This window comes from Lithobates pipiens, unplaced genomic scaffold (assembly GCF_037356315.1).
Source record: "Lithobates pipiens isolate NorthernLeopardFrog02 unplaced genomic scaffold, aLitPip1_a1.2 Scaffold_8, whole genome shotgun sequence".
NCBI classification, from domain to species: domain Eukaryota; kingdom Metazoa; phylum Chordata; class Amphibia; order Anura; family Ranidae; genus Lithobates; species Lithobates pipiens.
The window spans coordinates 478,228,894-478,241,723 of record NW_027507903.1 but is presented as its reverse complement, the minus strand read 5'-3'; the positions used below and the strand labels follow the sequence as shown (position 1 = coordinate 478,241,723).

The window sequence follows — 12,830 nt, the reverse complement described above, 5'->3', positions numbered from 1 at the left end:
TAAACTGCTGTGTTTTTTTTTTTCTGGAGCCTGCAAGGTAAAGTCATAATGTGCTAGTATGCATTGCTGTCACCACAGACAAGGCTTCCATCTTCACCCGTCTTGCTTTCTGGCCGTGGACTCCGGCTGTGTGAGTGGTGGGAGCCACAATGACTCCGGCTGTGTGAGTGGTGGGAGCCACGTAGAGAGCAGATAGCTACAGTATATAACATTCCTCCCATGTGTCACTGACTGCATGTCCTGCTCTGATCCAAGTCTGAATAGTGAAGTATCTCTATTCAGAGGCACCAGCCCAAGGGGGAAAATTTCCTTCTGCCCCAGTCTAGTTCTCATTTGGGTTCAGGCCACCAAAAATCTAAAGATTTTAGTGTATGCTGGAAACTTAAACCACCAACCTGCTTCGAATGGGAATAGTAAACAAAGCTGTCAAATATACATAAAAAAAAAGTATATTAAATAAGATGAAATTACACTTTCTGGATGTAGGTTGGCCTCTCCTGTACACTCTGCATTCTTTGGATTGTTTCTTGTTTGTGGTTTTTCAAAGGTTTCTGTACAATTCTGCTTGTCTGTTTGGTCAGATTGATCCTGTTGGAATAGAGATGACCAATAATAACTACGGAGACTGCAATTATGAACACAATATTAATTGTTATCCTGTTATATTAAAAGCATACTCCAGTCATAACTGAAAATGAAGAATTGGGATGCATACAAGGAGTTCTACCAACATCCTTATGTCTCTAGTGAAGATTCTACTTCCTTCCCTCACACTATAGTGTTCTGTTCTTACACATTAAGTGCTTGTCTTCTTGAAGTGCCCTATTCTTGTTCTCTGTTTCTCACACCCCTCATCACAAGTTTCCTTATACAGACTAATTGCAGAGAAGGGGAGGAGGTATGTCAGGATTCAGCAGCAGAGATGACCAAATCTGCATGGCTACACTCAAGAAACTTGGACCAGACTGTCTATGCGTTTAAGTGAGATTTATTTACAGTGAAACAAAAACCATCCGAACACCAGCACACAGCAAACATAAAAAATATAAGTGAATCAAAAACCCAGTAACATAATACCTAACTAATCAAGCCAATAAACAGAAAACGTAACCAAAAACACAAATAGATGGGAACAGCACCACCAGCTAAAGCGTTTTACGCTCCCTTAGTGCTCATATACATATGTCCACTACAGATTATATTATATATATATATATATATATATATATATATATATATATATATATATATATTACATATATGCAACAATTATTCGTGATTTGAACAATCTGTGTGGAACAATTGGTTTACGTCTTGCAATAATTGGCAGATAAGAACCCCTGCTCAGAGATGCAAGTGCAAATACTCTAACATATATAACAGATATAGGACATCAAATAAATCATATGAAAGACAGACTGAAAAAAAATTATAATAATAATATATTTTTTTTTTGAAAAGCCAGAAAAAAATATGTTTATCGGGGTCACTAACAGCAGAAACCTAGGATGTACTATATTCATAAAAATGTGACACATCCCGTTCATGATTGAGCCCTATAGTTTTCCGTGTACCCAGACAGAAGATCCAAAAAACGTCCTTTCTGCACAAAAATCTGAACGTATCGCCACCTCTCCTGGGGACTGTGATCTTTTCAACACCTGGTATAGATACAGCAGAGGGATCACTTGCATAACAACAGTTGAAGCGGTTTGCTACATTAGTTAAATGTTTCTTATTAATATCATAAAGATGGTTGTGCAGGCAATCCCTTAACCACTTGCAGACCAGCCACAGTATATACAGGCCTAAAATTTGTCCCTAAGAAGAATTTGGATAAATTCGAGACATACATAAATATTCAAAAATACATAAGAGGCCTGAATATTAAAAAATATCTAACCAATAACCCTATGAATATTCACGCAACAACAACCAATGAAATCGCACACAGCACTTTGAGAAACAAATAATTTTTTAACCCTCAGATTAATAATAATAAATTTATAGATGTTTTTAAAAAAGTTGTAACAGAAGATTTAAAGACACTGGACATAAAGAAGAAACGGGAGTAAATCTATTAAGTGACACTAACACCTACAAACAACTACCGAAGAATCCGGTGTTTAGAGGTAGGAAGGAGCTGGAACTAGTTGTTCACCTAGGTCTCAAAAAAATCTATACTAAATAAAAAGGAAGCTCAGTTTTTGATACCAGAGTCGGTGAGGACCCCAGTCATTTACTATCTACCTAAACTTCACAAAGACAAGAACAATCCCCCGCCAAGACCGATTGTGAACGGTATCGATTTGCTTACCTCAAGAATGGGGGAGTATATCGATAATTTTCTCCAACCGGTGGTGAAAAATACTAAAGCTTATCTGAGAGACACCAAACACATTCTACAAATTCTGGAAGAATGCTCAAATGAAGGGCCATATATTTTAGCTACAGCTGATGTAGCGTCATTGTATACTATCATCCCTCACTATGAGGCTTGTGAAGCAGTCAAATGGGGTCTTAGAAAACATTCTAACTTGATCTGTGCTCAAAGAAAATACCTGGTTAAGTGTTTGGACTTCTGTCTAAAGAACAACTATTTCTGGTATAACAAAAACTTTTACCATCAGACTACAGGAGTCGCTATGGGTGCCAAGTTTGCCCCTAGCGTAACGGGTCTATTCATGTCTCAATGGGAGGATATGATGGTGTTTTCTAACCCACAAGTCGAATTGGTCATATACAAACGATATATAGATGACATTATAGTTCTCTGGAGGGGCAGCAAGAGCAGTTTCGATGAATTTCAGGAGAAACTCAATAAGAATAACTTGAATATAGTGCTCACATGGGACTCCAGTGAAACACAAGTCACCTTCCTGGACTTAGGGATCTCACAAGAAGAGGGGAAACTTCATACAAAAACTTTTTTCAAGAATGTAGACAGGAACAGTTATCTCCCGGTGACCAGCTGCCATCATAAGAACTGGATTTACAATATTCCAAAGGGTCAGCTCATGAGACTGCGGAGGAACTGCAGTAAGCAGGAGGAATTCCGAGAACAAGCCAGACTGATGGGTCAAAGATTCCAGGACAAAGGTTACGAAAAGGCTTTTATTGAGGATAAAATATTGGAAGTAGAAGACATGAATCGTCAAAATTTGGTAAAAGATAAGACCAGACAAGAAGTAACAAGCAAACGTTTTAATGAAGGAGCCATTATTTTGGACTATAATTTCCAATATAAGAGCGTAGAAAAAAACATTAAAACACTGGCACATTTTATTAAATGACAAAGACCTACAGAATGTTTTACCCAAGATACCAAAATTCATATATAGACGTGCTCCCACTTTGAGGGATAGACTAGTTAAGAGCATCCCAGATCCACCTAAAAAGAATTATACTTTCTTTTCGGGTAAGGGTTTTTACCCTTGCAAGCGCTGTTTCGCTTGCACAAGAACCAGTAAGCCGGAGAAGAACTTCCAGTTCACAGCCACTAGCACAGGCAATACTTATGAGGTTGAGGACTTTATTTGCTGTAACACACAAGGAGCCGTGTATGTGCTTGAATGTAGTTGCGGCCTACAATATGTAGGCTGCACAAAAAGACCATTAACCACTTCCCGACCAGCGCACGACGATGTACGTCGACAGCATGGCACGGGCAGGCATATTGGCGTACATGTACGTCCAATATTCGTTGCCGCCATGCCATCGCGCTGGTCGGGACCCCCGTGAGTCCGGTCGCGGGATCCGCGGACTCGATCGACGCGGGCATCCCCGCGATCGTCTCACGGAGCGGCCGAATGGAGGAAATGCCCCTTTACTATTTACATTACATACTCCTGACACCTGTACATTTCATACACCTGACCTATACACTAGTTACTGTACATTGCATAATCCTGACATCTGCACTCTGTCCATTTTATATTCCTGACCCCTGTACTCTGTATCTAGGCTAAAATGTTAAAGTGGTAGTAAACTGCTGTGTTTTTTTTTTTCTGGAGCCTGCAAGGTAAAGTCATAATGTGCTAGTATGCATTGCTGTCACCACAGACAAGGCTTCCATCTTCACCCGTCTTGCTTTCTGGCCGTGGACTCCGGCTGTGTGAGTGGTGGGAGCCACGATGACTCCGGCTGTGTGAGTGGTGGGAGCCACGTAGAGAGCAGATAGCTACAGTATATAACATTCCTCCCATGTGTCACTGACTGCATGTCCTGCTCTGATCCAAGTCTGAATAGTGAAGTATCTCTATTCAGAGGCACCAGCCCAAGGGGGAAAATTTCCTTCTGCCCCAGTCTAGTTCTCATTTGGGTTCAGGCCACCAAAAATCTAAAGATTTTAGTGTATGCTGGAAACTTAAACCACCAACCTGCTTCGAATGGGAATAGTAAACAAAGCTGTCAAATATACATAAAAAAAAAGTATATTAAATAAGATGAAATTACACTTTCTGGATGTAGGTTGGCCTCTCCTGTACACTCTGCATTCTTTGGATTGTTTCTTGTTTGTGGTTTTTCAAAGGTTTCTGTACAATTCTGCTTGTCTGTTTGGTCAGATTGATCCTGTTGGAATAGAGATGACCAATAATAACTACGGAGACTGCAATTATGAACACAATATTAATTGTTATCCTGTTATATTAAAAGCATACTCCAGTCATAACTGAAAATGAAGAATTGGGATGCATACAAGGAGTTCTACCAACATCCTTATGTCTCTAGTGAAGATTCTACTTCCTTCCCTCACACTATAGTGTTCTGTTCTTACACATTAAGTGCTTGTCTTCTTGAAGTGCCCTATTCTTGTTCTCTGTTTCTCACACCCCTCATCACAAGTTTCCTTATACAGACTAATTGCAGAGAAGGGGAGGAGGTATGTCAGGATTCAGCAGCAGAGATGACCAAATCTGCATGGCTACACTCAAGAAACTTGGACCAGACTGTCTATGCGTTTAAGTGAGATTTATTTACAGTGAAACAAAAACCATCCGAACACCAGCACACAGCAAACATAAAAAATATAAGTGAATCAAAAACCCAGTAACATAATACCTAACTAATCAAGCCAATAAACAGAAAACGTAACCAAAAACACAAATAGATGGGAACAGCACCACCAGCTAAGGCGTTTTACGCTCCCTTAGTGCTCATATACATATGTCCACTACAGATTATATTATATATATATATATATATATATATATATATATTACATATATGCAACAATTATTCGTGATTTGAACAATCTGTGTGGAACAATTGGTTTACGTCTTGCAATAATTGGCAGATAAGAACCCCTGCTCAGAGATGCAAGTGCAAATACTCTAACATATATAACAGATATAGGACATCAAATAAATCATATGAAAGACAGACTGAAAAAAAATTATAATAATAATATATTTTTTTTTTGAAAAGCCAGAAAAAAATATGTTTATCGGGGTCACTAACAGCAGAAACCTAGGATGTACTATATTCATAAAAATGTGACACATCCCGTTCATGATTGAGCCCTATAGTTTTCCGTGTACCCAGACAGAAGATCCAAAAAACGTCCTTTCTGCACAAAAATCTGAACGTATCGCCACCTCTCCTGGGGACTGTGATCTTTTCAACACCTGGTATAGATACAGCAGAGGGATCACTTGCATAACAACAGTTGAAGCGGTTTGCTACATTAGTTAAATGTTTCTTATTAATATCATAAAGATGGTTGTGCAGGCAATCCCTTAACCACTTGCAGACCAGCCACAGTATATACAGGCCTAAAATTTGTCCCTAAGAAGAATTTGGATAAATTCGAGACATACATAAATATTCAAAAATACATAAGAGGCCTGAATATTAAAAAATATCTAACCAATAACCCTATGAATATTCACGCAACAACAACCAATGAAATCGCACACAGCACTTTGAGAAACAAATCATTTTTTAACCCTCAGATTAATAATAATAAATTTATAGATGTTTTTAAAAAAGTTGTAACAGAAGATTTAAAGACACTGGACATAAAGAAGAAACGGGAGTAAATCTATTAAGTGACACTAACACCTACAAACAACTACCGAAGAATCCGGTGTTTAGAGGTAGGAAGGAGCTGGAACTAGTTGTTCACCTAGGTCTCAAAAAAATCTATACTAAATAAAAAGGAAGCTCAGTTTTTGATACCAGAGTCGGTGAGGACCCCAGTCATTTACTATCTACCTAAACTTCACAAAGACAAGAACAATCCCCCGCCAAGACCGATTGTGAACGGTATCGATTCGCTTACCTCAAGAATGGGGGAGTATATCGATAATTTTCTCCAACCGGTGGTGAAAAATACTAAAGCTTATCTGAGAGACACCAAACACATTCTACAAATTCTGGAAGAATGCTCAAATGAAGGGCCATATATTTTAGCTACAGCTGATGTAGCGTCATTGTATACTATCATCCCTCACTATGAGGCTTGTGAAGCAGTCAAATGGGGTCTTAGAAAACATTCTAACTTGATCTGTGCTCAAAGAAAATACCTGGTTAAGTGTTTGGACTTCTGTCTAAAGAACAACTATTTCTGGTATAACAAAAACTTTTACCATCAGACTACAGGAGTCGCTATGGGTGCCAAGTTTGCCCCTAGCGTAACGGGTCTATTCATGTCTCAATGGGAGGATATGATGGTGTTTTCTAACCCACAAGTCGAATTGGTCATATACAAACGATATATAGATGACATTATAGTTCTCTGGAGGGGCAGCAAGAGCAGTTTCGATGAATTTCAGGAGAAACTCAATAAGAATAACTTGAATATAGTGCTCACATGGGACTCCAGTGAAACACAAGTCACCTTCCTGGACTTAGGGATCTCACAAGAAGAGGGGAAACTTCATACAAAAACTTTTTTCAAGAATGTAGACAGGAACAGTTATCTCCCGGTGACCAGCTGCCATCATAAGAACTGGATTTACAATATTCCAAAGGGTCAGCTCATGAGACTGCGGAGGAACTGCAGTAAGCAGGAGGAATTCCGAGAACAAGCCAGACTGATGGGTCAAAGATTCCAGGACAAAGGTTACGAAAAGGCTTTTATTGAGGATAAAATATTGGAAGTAGAAGACATGAATCGTCAAAATTTGGTAAAAGATAAGACCAGACAAGAAGTAACAAGCAAACGTTTTAATGAAGGAGCCATTATTTTGGACTATAATTTCCAATATAAGAGCGTAGAAAAAAACATTAAAACACTGGCACATTTTATTAAATGACAAAGACCTACAGAATGTTTTACCCAAGATACCAAAATTCATATATAGACGTGCTCCCACTTTGAGGGATAGACTAGTTAAGAGCATCCCAGATCCACCTAAAAAGAATTATACTTTCTTTTCGGGTAAGGGTTTTTACCCTTGCAAGCGCTGTTTCGCTTGCACAAGAACCAGTAAGCCGGAGAAGAACTTCCAGTTCACAGCCACTAGCACAGGCAATACTTATGAGGTTGAGGACTTTATTTGCTGTAACACACAAGGAGCCGTGTATGTGCTTGAATGTAGTTGCGGCCTACAATATGTAGGCTGCACAAAAAGACCATTAACCACTTCCCGACCAGCGCACGACGATGTACGTCGACAGCATGGCACGGGCAGGCATATTGGCGTACATGTACGTCCAATATTCGTTGCCGCCATGCCATCGCGCTGGTCGGGACCCCCGTGAGTCCGGTCGCGGGACCCGCGGACTCGATCGCCGCGGGCATCCCCGCGATCGTCTCACGGAGCGGCCGAATGGAGGAAATGCCCCTTTACTATTTACATTACATACTCCTGACACCTGTACATTTCATACACCTGACCTATACACTAGTTACTGTACATTGCATAATCCTGACATCTGCACTCTGTCCATTTTATATTCCTGACCCCTGTACTCTGTATCTAGGCTAAAATGTTAAAGTGGTAGTAAACTGCTGTGTTTTTTTTTTCTGGAGCCTGCAAGGTAAAGTCATAATGTGCTAGTATGCATTGCTGTCACCACAGACAAGGCTTCCATCTTCACCCGTCTTGCTTTCTGGCCGTGGACTCCGGCTGTGTGAGTGGTGGGAGCCACGATGACTCCGGCTGTGTGAGTGGTGGGAGCCACGTAGAGAGCAGATAGCTACAGTATATAACATTCCTCCCATGTGTCACTGACTGCATGTCCTGCTCTGATCCAAGTCTGAATAGTGAAGTATCTCTATTCAGAGGCACCAGCCCAAGGGGGAAAATTTCCTTCTGCCCCAGTCTAGTTCTCATTTGGGTTCAGGCCACCAAAAATCTAAAGATTTTAGTGTATGCTGGAAACTTAAACCACCAACCTGCTTCGAATGGGAATAGTAAACAAAGCTGTCAAATATACATAAAAAAAAGTATATTAAATAAGATGAAATTACACTTTCTGGATGTAGGTTGGCCTCTCCTGTACACTCTGCATTCTTTGGATTGTTTCTTGTTTGTGGTTTTTCAAAGGTTTCTGTACAATTCTGCTTGTCTGTTTGGTCAGATTGATCCTGTTGGAATAGAGATGACCAATAATAACTACGGAGACTGCAATTATGAACACAATATTAATTGTTATCCTGTTATATTAAAAGCATACTCCAGTCATAATTGAAAATGAAGAATTGGGATGCATACAAGGAGTTCTACCAACATCCTTATGTCTCTAGTGAAGATTCTACTTCCTTCCCTCACACTATAGTGTTCTGTTCTTACACATTAAGTGCTTGTCTTCTTGAAGTGCCCTATTCTTGTTCTCTGTTTCTCACACCCCTCATCACAAGTTTCCTTATACAGACTAATTGCAGAGAAGGGGAGGAGGTATGTCAGGATTCAGCAGCAGAGATGACCAAATCTGCATGGCTACACTCAAGAAACTTGGACCAGACTGTCTATGCGTTTAAGTGAGATTTATTTACAGTGAAACAAAAACCATCCGAACACCAGCACACAGCAAACATAAAAAATATAAGTGAATCAAAAACCCATAACATAATACCTAACTAATCAAGCCAATAAACAGAAAACGTAACCAAAAACACAAATAGATGGGAACAGCACCACCAGCTAAGGCGTTTTACGCTCCCTTAGTGCTCATATACATATGTCCACTACAGATTATATTATATATATATATATATATATATATATATATATATATATATATTACATATATGCAACAATTATTCGTGATTTGAACAATCTGTGTGGAACAATTGGTTTGCGTCTTGCAATAATTGGCAGATAAGAACCCCTGCTCAGAGATGCAAGTGCAAATACTCTAACATATATAACAGATATAGGACATCAAATAAATCATATGAAAGACAGACTGAAAAAAAATTATAATAATAATATTTTTTTTTTTTGAAAAGCCAGAAAAAAATATGTTTATCGGAGTCACTAACAGCAGAAACCTAGGATGTACTATATTCATAAAAATGTGACACATCCCGTTCATGATTGAGCCCTATAGTTTTCCGTGTACCCAGACAGAAGATCCAAAAAACGTCCTTTCTGCACAAAAATCTGAACGTATCGCCACCTCTCCTGGGGACTGTGATCTTTTCAACACCTGGTATAGATACAGCAGAGGGATCACTTGCATAACAACAGTTGAAGCGGTTTGCTACATTAGTTAAATGTTTCTTATTAATATCATAAAGATGGTTGTGCAGGCAATCCCTTAACCACTTGCAGACCAGCCACAGTATATACAGGCCTAAAATTTGTCCCTAAGAAGAATTTGGATAAATTCGAGACATACATAAATATTCAAAAATACATAAGAGGCCTGAATATTAAAAAATATCTAACCAATAACCCTATGAATATTCACGCAACAACAACCAATGAAATCGCACACAGCACTTTGAGAAACAAATCATTTTTTAACCCTCAGATTAATAATAATAAATTTATAGATGTTTTTAAAAAAGTTGTAACAGAAGATTTAAAGACACTGGACATAAAGAAGAAACGGGAGTAAATCTATTAAGTGACACTAACACCTACAAACAACTACCGAAGAATCCGGTGTTTAGAGGTAGGAAGGAGCTGGAACTAGTTGTTCACCTAGGTCTCAAAAAAATCTATACTAAATAAAAAGGAAGCTCAGTTTTTGATACCAGAGTCGGTGAGGACCCCAGTCATTTACTATCTACCTAAACTTCACAAAGACAAGAACAATCCCCCGCCAAGACCGATTGTGAACGGTATCGATTCGCTTACCTCAAGAATGGGGGAGTATATCGATAATTTTCTCCAACCGGTGGTGAAAAATACTAAAGCTTATCTGAGAGACACCAAACACATTCTACAAATTCTGGAAGAATGCTCAAATGAAGGGCCATATATTTTAGCTACAGCTGATGTAGCGTCATTGTATACTATCATCCCTCACTATGAGGCTTGTGAAGCAGTCAAATGGGGTCTTAGAAAACATTCTAACTTGATCTGTGCGCAAAGAAAATACCTGGTTAAGTGTTTGGACTTCTGTCTAAAGAACAACTATTTCTGGTATAACAAAAACTTTTACCATCAGACTACAGGAGTCGCTATGGGTGCCAAGTTTGCCCCTAGCGTAACGGGTCTATTCATGTCTCAATGGGAGGATATGATGGTGTTTTCTAACCCACAAGTCGAATTGGTCATATACAAACGATATATAGATGACATTATAGTTCTCTGGAGGGGCAGCAAGAGCAGTTTCGATGAATTTCAGGAGAAACTCAATAAGAATAACTTGAATATAGTGCTCACATGGGACTCCAGTGAAACACAAGTCACCTTCCTGGACTTAGGGATCTCACAAGAAGAGGGGAAACTTCATACAAAAACTTTTTTCAAGAATGTAGACAGGAACAGTTATCTCCCGGTGACCAGCTGCCATCATAAGAACTGGATTTACAATATTCCAAAGGGTCAGCTCATGAGACTGCGGAGGAACTGCAGTAAGCAGGAGGAATTCCGAGAACAAGCCAGACGGATGGGTCAAAGATTCCAGGACAAAGGTTACGAAAAGGCTTTTATTGAGGATAAAATATTGGAAGTAGAAGACATGAATCGTCAAAATTTGGTAAAAGATAAGACCAGACAAGAAGTAACAAGCAAACGTTTTAATGAAGGAGCCATTATTTTGGACTATAATTTCCAATATAAGAGCGTAGAAAAAAACATTAAAACACTGGCACATTTTATTAAATGACAAAGACCTACAGAATGTTTTACCCAAGATACCAAAATTCATATATAGACGTGCTCCCACTTTGAGGGATAGACTAGTTAAGAGCATCCCAGATCCACCTAAAAAGAATTATACTTTCTTTTCGGGTAAGGGTTTTTACCCTTGCAAGCGCTGTTTCGCTTGCACAAGAACCAGTAAGCCGGAGAAGAACTTCCAGTTCACAGCCACTAGCACAGGCAATACTTATGAGGTTGAGGACTTTATTTGCTGTAACACACAAGGAGCCGTGTATGTGCTTGAATGTAGTTGCGGCCTACAATATGTAGGCTGCACAAAAAGACCATTAACCACTTCCCGACCAGCGCACGACGATGTACGTCGACAGCATGGCACGGGTAGGCATATTGGCAAACATGTACGTCCAATATTCGTTGCCGCCGTGCCATCGCGCTGGTCGGGACCCCCGTGAGTCCGGTCGTGGGACCCGCGGACTCGATCGCCGCGGGCATCCCCGCGATCGTCTCACGGAGCGGCCGAATGGAGGAAATGCCCCTTTACTATTTACATTACATACTCCTGACACCTGTACATTTCATACACCTGACCTATACACTAGTTACTGTACATTGCATAATCCTGACATCTGCACTCTGTCCATTTTATATTCCTGACCCCTGTACTCTGTATCTAGGCTAAAATGTTAAAGTGGTAGTAAACTGCTGTGTTTTTTTTTTTCTGGAGCCTGCAAGGTAAAGTCATAATGTGCTAGTATGCATTGCTGTCACCACAGACAAGGCTTCCATCTTCACCCGTCTTGCTTTCTGGCCGTGGACTCCGGCTGTGTGAGTGGTGGGAGCCACGATGACTCCGGCTGTGTGAGTGGTGGGAGCCACGTAGAGAGCAGATAGCTACAGTATATAACATTCCTCCCATGTGTCACTGACTGCATGTCCTGCTCTGATCCAAGTCTGAATAGTGAAGTATCTCTATTCAGAGGCACCAGCCCAAGGGGGAAAATTTCCTTCTGCCCCAGTCTAGTTCTCATTTGGGTTCAGGCCACCAAAAATCTAAAGATTTTAGTGTATGCTGGAAACTTAAACCACCAACCTGCTTCGAATGGGAATAGTAAACAAAGCTGTCAAATATACATAAAAAAAAAGTATATTAAATAAGATGAAATTACACTTTCTGGATGTAGGTTGGCCTCTCCTGTACACTCTGCATTCTTTGGATTGTTTCTTGTTTGTGGTTTTTCAAAGGTTTCTGTACAATTCTGCTTGTCTGTTTGGTCAGATTGATCCTGTTGGAATAGAGATGACCAATAATAACTACGGAGACTGCAATTATGAACACAATATTAATTGTTATCCTGTTATATTAAAAGCATACTCCAGTCATAACTGAAAATGAAGAATTGGGATGCATACAAGGAGTTCTACCAACATCCTTATGTCTCTAGTGAAGATTCTACTTCCTTCCCTCACACTATAGTGTTCTGTTCTTACACATTAAGTGCTTGTCTTCTTGAAGTGCCCTATTCTTGTTCTCTGTTTCTCACACCCCTCATCACAAGTTTCCTTATACAGACTAATTGCAGAGAAGGGGAGGAGGTATGTCAG

General features: G+C 39.7%; 1 protein-coding gene across 4 annotated transcripts in view; it reads right to left on the bottom strand.

Moving 5' to 3' along the window:
- The window catches only part of LOC143960307 (uncharacterized), a 233,298-nt gene that overhangs the window by 90,055 nt on the left and 130,413 nt on the right, over nucleotides 1–12,830 (bottom strand). For all 4 annotated transcript variants that reach the window (XM_077468748.1, XM_077468746.1, XM_077468749.1 and 1 more), the window contains exons 6-9: nucleotides 12,395–12,511; nucleotides 8,420–8,536; nucleotides 4,456–4,572; nucleotides 472–588 (exon numbers count right to left, since the gene is read on the bottom strand). In XM_077468748.1, the coding sequence (XP_077324874.1) occupies nucleotides 472–588; nucleotides 4,456–4,572; nucleotides 8,420–8,536; nucleotides 12,395–12,511 (468 nt within the window). The remainder of the gene's footprint in view (nucleotides 1–471; nucleotides 589–4,455; nucleotides 4,573–8,419; nucleotides 8,537–12,394; nucleotides 12,512–12,830) is intronic.